Here is a 6,000-nt window from a genome sequence, read left to right as displayed (position 1 = left end):
TTCGCTGATTTAATTCTCAGTGTCGGTCTCCTCTGCCCCCTAGAATGTGAGCATGACACTATATACACTTTTTATTTTTCAAGATCCCCAGTTTTTAGAACAATCCATGGCATGATTGGACTCAGTAGATATTTATTTTTTATTTCTTTTTACCTTTGTATTTTTAGATTTTATTTATTTATTTGAGAAGGAGAGAGTGAGAGAGAGAAGGTGAGCTCGGGACGAGGGGCAGCAGGTAAGGGAGAAGCAGGTTCCCCGCTGAGCAGGGACCCCCCCTCCCCATGCAGGCCTCAATCCCAGGACCCTGAGATCTTGACCCGAGCTGAAGGCAGACACTTAACCAAATGAACCATCCGGGTGCCCCAATATTTGCTTTTTAAATATGTGATAAATAACTGTAAAACTGTTAGATGACCACGGTGATGGGCTAGCATTGATGTGATAAGCTTCTGGACAACAGTGCGAACCGTGAGCGTGGAAGTCAAGTGAAAGTGTGGAACAGCCATGAAGGAGAGAAATCAGAAAGTCTTGGAAAGTAATTGTCTAGAGAAGATGAGAGAAAAACAGGAGTTAGAGGTAATTGCCATAATCACTGTCTGGTTTGCTGGGAAGATGGGAGGCTGTTTGCCAACATTCAGAGTCGCAAATGTCCCTGAGTCTGACGGGTTGCAGTGTGTGCGCACTGGGGAGACAAGCACCAGGGCCATGGGAGAGCATGGACCCTGAGACCATTCCCTCAGACCATGCCCATGGCTGAGGGGAGGTGGGATTCCTGGCTGTGGCCAAAGTTTCCTTGCTTTTCTTTCATTTCATTGACTTCTTCCCTTGAAGAAATCTTTTTGGGATTGAGTCACACTTTTTTTTTTTTTTTTTTTAAATATCTCTGTACCAAAGTGTTCACATCATCATAGTTTGGGACTGCGAGCAATTCTGTCATGGTAAACTAGCTCTGGCACCTTAGCAATTCTTATCCAGATTGTATTACTTTTGTTTTGCTTTGTTTTGCTACATTTTATTCTTTTGATCATTTTGCTACTTTTAAAAGATATTTTTCAAAGGCATTTCTCAAATGCTGCGAATTCAATTAGCTCTTTATGAATGACATAGGTGGTGGTAATAAGAAAAACCCTGTATTTCAGAAGGCACCACAGTAAACTGCCAAGCATGGTAAGGGCAGAACAATCCACATTTTAAATGTAAGTGTTTTCCAAGATGAATTGATAAAAATTCTCAATGTCTCAAAGGATTTCTTTTCTTTTCTTTTTTTTTTTTTTTTGAGATTTATTTATTTATTCGACAGAGATAGACAGCCAGTGAGAGAGGGAACACAAGCAGGGGAGTGGGAGAGGAAGAAGCAGGCTCACAGTGGAGGAGCCTGATGTGGGGCTCGATCCCATAACGCCGGGATCACCCCCTGAGCCGAAGGCAGACGCATAACCGCTGTGCCACCAGGCGCCCCAAAGGATTTCTTTTCTAATAGCAGAAATTCAACACTAATACATTGAGTTGAACTTTTTAAATTTTAGAGTACCTTTGTAAATACACATGGAGATTATTTCTTAAACTGTTTTTTTTGTTTGTTTTGTTTTTTTGTTTTTTTTTGGTGGAATTGGTCTTGGGGAGAAACAAACCAGCTTCCTGGAGCTCAAAATGTGGGAGCAATAAACTCTGAGAGAGAAAAAAAAAAAAAAAAAAAAACAAGCCATTCTCTCTCCCTCCGAAAATGTGCCTCGTTTAGACCAATAAGTGCTTGTTTGAGATACACGAGACCAAAGCACCTTAGGTGACAGGGACAGCGGTGTGTGCAATACTGTCAGTGAAGTTTGCTTCTGCCTCATTAGATACGAGGAACAGTTAAGCACAACAAGGGAGTGTGGCTCCAGCAAATGCCAAAGGCACCTGCCTTAATCAATCACTATTGCCAGAGTCTAATGTTCCCTCCACTGAACATGCAATTTTCCCAGTACTCAATTGTGCACTTGCTGACATAGAAGAGTGGATACATGCTATCGGCCAGAGACACTGCTGAGTAGTCCGAGTGAAAAAATGTACTCAAACAAGTACATATATTTTAATAGAACCCAACGACAATAGTGTAATACTGGTTCTCTAAATAATCCAGCTTTTACCTGTCTTGTATCTGAACTGAGGCTAGATTGGAGTCTTTCTTCTTACAAACACTACAAAACTATGAGCCTTGTCTAAGTTTTAGAAAAAAATGGTGACCCGGAAAAGCCGTGGCTTCCTTTATACCCAAGGTGAACAATGAATGATATCTTGTAATCATCCGATACAATGCCCAACAGATTTCTCATTCTTACTCCTTTTAATTCCAGTTGTGCCTCATGGTCAGCCAACAAGGTCACCTCAGGGATAATGGGGTGGGGAGCTTGAGATAGGAAATGCCTAGTAGACAGTGGGGAAAGGACAGCGGAATCCCCCTGATAGAGCCACCCAATGCTATCGAGACCCAGATGTCCATCCTGCTGACCCTCCCTTGTCCAAACCCCACCCCTGGTGTGACAACCCACCCTTGACCAATGGTCTCATTTCATTGGGAGAAGTGAGGGCCTGGAAACTAGAAATGAGGAATAAAAGGCCACACAGAGAAGTAACAACACAGACTCGCTTCTGGCACATTACTGGTCACCAGTAAGCTCCCAGACACCATGGTGCATTTTACTGCCGAGGAGAAGGCTGCGGTTGTTAGCCTGTGGGCCAGGGTGAATGTGGAGTTGGTTGGAGGCGAGGTCCTGGGAAGGTAGGCGCTGGAGGGGGGCAGAAAGGCAGAAAGTATTCCTGAAGCGGTATTGGTCAGGTTTCTTACCTGCTCTGACTTCCCATCTCGTCTGTGACTGTGATCGTCCCATAGGCTCCTGGTTGTTTATCCATGGACCCAGAGGTTCTTTGACAGTTTTGGAAACTTGTCCTCTGAGTCTGCAATAATGGGCAACCCCAAGGTCAAGGCCCATGGCAAGAAGGTGCTGACCTCCTTTGGAAATGCTGTTAAACATATGGATGACCTCAAGGACACGTTTGCTGAGCTGAGCGAGCTGCACTGTGACAAGCTGCACGTGGATCCCGAGAACTTCAAGGTGAGTTCTGGGCATGCCTGAGCTTTGTCCTTTCATCCTAGATATTCGCAGTGTGGATATGTTAGAAAACACAGGTAGTTAAGTCTGATCCCATATTTTGGGACATTCTATTTCAAGGAGGGGCTTGATTTTGGTAGGTAGGTTGTTCCAAAGGTCATAGGTAAGACCGATTAGGGTAATTACCATGACCAGTGGAGGCCACTAGCCATCTTACATTTCTGAAAAAATGCATGTGTGAAGAACACTGGCCAAATTGAGTTAAATGTTTTTGGCTGGGACAGTACAATTATAGCAAGAACATCTTACTTTTGGTAACTGAAATTTTCTCCAAAAATGATGAATACATTTCTGCATGATTCTTGAGTTTAGAACCAGGACTAAGCAAGACAAAATAAGAGCAATCTTTTCAATGGACAATCTGACCCCTCTCCCCCTTTAGCAGTGATGAAATGCTCTTGTATACTTGGCTCAAAATTCTTTTTCATCTGAGTGTCCAAACAATTTGAAAGAATGTATGATCTGGGGATGTAGACTATACATATTAAGGCCCCTTGCAGTCCTGTAATCCCTCTAGAAAAGAGAAGCCGTCCATGGTAATGTTTTGGGCTCAGAAGTTGACAGGGCAAAGGAGAGAAGGATAGAGCACAATAGGAGGTACAGGGCTGGGAGTCATATTGACGCGTGTCCAGCATATGATGGTAAACTTTTGTCGGAGCATGGCCCCGAACGTCGCTCAATCTCCTATCAGGAAGAAAATCGATGTGGCCAGCTTGAGGTTTTCTGTTCACTCGGCACTATTTCTTTGTATCCTACTCTTTCCCCAGCTTCTAGGCAACATGATATTGGTCGTCTTGGCAACCCACTTCACCAAGGAGTTCACCCCCCGGGTGCAGGCTGCTTGGCAGAAGCTGATAACTGCCGTGGCTAACGCTCTGACCCACAAGTACCACTGAGGTGCCTACCGGAGGTGTTCCAAGAGTCCCTCTCCTGAAGATGGGCAGGGTGCCCTGCCTCCAGACCTAACTGCTATATAATCAAGTAAAATAAAAATTGTGCTCTGTAATGAATATCCTTATCTTCTCTCTTGGTTTTTATCTTTAATGTTAATTCAGCTAAAAGAAAGCACTTCTTTAGGGAAGGAGGTTATTTGGGGGAGAATAGAGAAGAGATGCATAAGATTCTGCAAGATAAGAGTGGCTTCAGGGGCGCCTGGGTGGCTCAGTTGTTAAGCGTCTGCCTTTGGCTCAGGGCGTGATCCCAGAGTCCTGGGATCAAGCCCCGCTTCCGGCTCCTCTGCTGGGAGCCTGCTTCTGCCTCTCCCACTCCCCCTGCTTGTGTTCCCTCTCTCGTTGGCTGTCTCTCTCTCTGTGTCATCTAAATAAATAAAATCTTAAAAAAAAAAAAAAGAGTGGCTTCAGGGGGCAGTTACTTCTAGGAAGGGAAAGTGGACTCTTGAGCTGAATAGTGGCTCCAGGGCAAGGGAGCGAATGGAGGTACTCTTGGGAAATGCAAGAAGATTGTTGATAGAGTGAGTAGGGGCACATTAGAACCCCAAGTAGGGGACCTGTCTAGGCTGCTATTTTTATAATCTCCAAGTTTTTTGATGCTATATTTCACTTATATTAAATAATATAAGAAACATGTTTTTATCAGCTGTAACAGGGTAGAGATGGAGCTTCCCAGAGACCCAGGCGAGGACCATGCTCTAGACTTTCCCTAGTGTCTTCAGTGGTATTAATGGAGGAACTATTCCTAAAGCATAGGAACTAACTGCCTTGGTTTGACTCTGTACCCTATCTGCTAGCTCTGTGACCTGGAACATGTTTCCAATTCCATTAAGACTTCAGTGGAGATAAAAGGCCATTTATGTGGGAAAATGACAAATTTAGGAATTAGCATGCTGGGCCTAAGTGACAGAGGAGAAATTAGCCCCTTAAAAGCAGTGCAGTGGGGATGCCTGGGTGGCTCAGTCCGTTAAGCCTCTGCCTTCAACTCAGGTCGGATCCCAGGGTCCTGCATTGGCTCCTTGCTCAGCGGGGAGCCTGCTTCTCCCTCTGCCTGCCCCTCCACCTGCTCGTGCTCTCTCCCTCTGACAAATAAAAAAGTAAAACCTTAAAAAAAAAGCAGTGGGGTGATATAGAATTAGGAACACTACTGCCATGAAAAGCAGGAATAGAAGCTATTATTATAAGCAAAGTACCAGTTAAATTTCCTGCACACAAGAGTAACATAGTGAATAGGGAATTTTAGGGAAACTGATCCATGTATGGGTATAGAACCAACAAGGCAGAGTGTAACTTAGATGTAGCCACAGGAATGTACTGTGATTATAATGAGGGCAAAGGACTGAACTTCACAGAAGCAATGAAACTAAGAACAACTCAAGTAAGAGACCATCGTGGCCAAGATACCACAGGACTTGGAATGGAATGCAGTAGAAAGTGGTGAAGTCACCGATGACAGCCGGGTTCCCTGCCCGTGAATGAAAAGAGGAAAGTCTATTCTCAGGACAGAAAATGCCAAAAGTCTCTTGTTCGGAGCTGGCAATTGAGCACGTCCACTTTTGTGGCCATCACTTCAAATTCTGTGCCCAATAGAAGAAGTGAAAAGCCAGGGCTTTGGGATTAGCAGTAAAAGATCAAATCCAGCCCCATCACTTCGAAAAGTTTGGTGAACATTTTCCAGCATGAATTTCCTTGTTTGTAAAATGGAATAAAAATTCCTACCTCACAACTATGTTCCAAGGTTTTAAGGAGGTCACTGTAAAGTGCTTTGGCTGTCATTATTGAGAAGGTAGTGGTAGCAGTTTATACAATGCACGCTGATCTGTTCCTCTGTGCCCTGTTCCGTTGTGCATTCTCGAACCGACTGTATTCTTTATGAGCTCCAGACCCACATATCTATT

At 44.1% G+C, this 6,000-nt stretch overlaps 1 protein-coding gene across 1 annotated transcript; it reads left to right on the top strand.

Moving 5' to 3' along the window:
• Positions 1–2,666: 2,666 nt before the first annotated feature.
• On the top strand, positions 2,667–4,048 carry LOC113248291 (hemoglobin subunit epsilon-2). The gene is made up of 3 exons (XM_026489656.2): positions 2,667–2,761; positions 2,873–3,095; positions 3,920–4,048. The coding sequence occupies exons 1-3, from the start codon at positions 2,670–2,672 to the stop codon at positions 4,046–4,048; spliced, it is 444 nt and encodes a 147-aa protein (XP_026345441.1). The 5' UTR covers positions 2,667–2,669.
• Positions 4,049–6,000: the final 1,952 nt, after the last annotated feature.

Source organism: Ursus arctos, unplaced genomic scaffold, assembly GCF_023065955.2.
Source record: "Ursus arctos isolate Adak ecotype North America unplaced genomic scaffold, UrsArc2.0 scaffold_22, whole genome shotgun sequence".
Classification (NCBI taxonomy): Eukaryota; Metazoa; Chordata; class Mammalia; order Carnivora; family Ursidae; genus Ursus; species Ursus arctos.
This window is presented reverse-complemented; position numbering and strand designations above follow the sequence as displayed.

Excerpts from the sequence above, each read along its gene's own strand:
- LOC113248291 (XM_026489656.2), top strand. The coding sequence starts at position 2,670 with ATGGTGCATTTTACTGCCGAGGAGAAGGCTGCGGTTGTTAGCCTGTGG. Across the intron at positions 2,762-2,872 it reads GGAGGCGAGGTCCTGGGAAG|GCTCCTGGTTGTTTATCCAT; the intron begins GTAGGCGCTGGA and ends ATCGTCCCATAG. Across the intron at positions 3,096-3,919 it reads TGGATCCCGAGAACTTCAAG|CTTCTAGGCAACATGATATT; the intron begins GTGAGTTCTGGG and ends CTCTTTCCCCAG.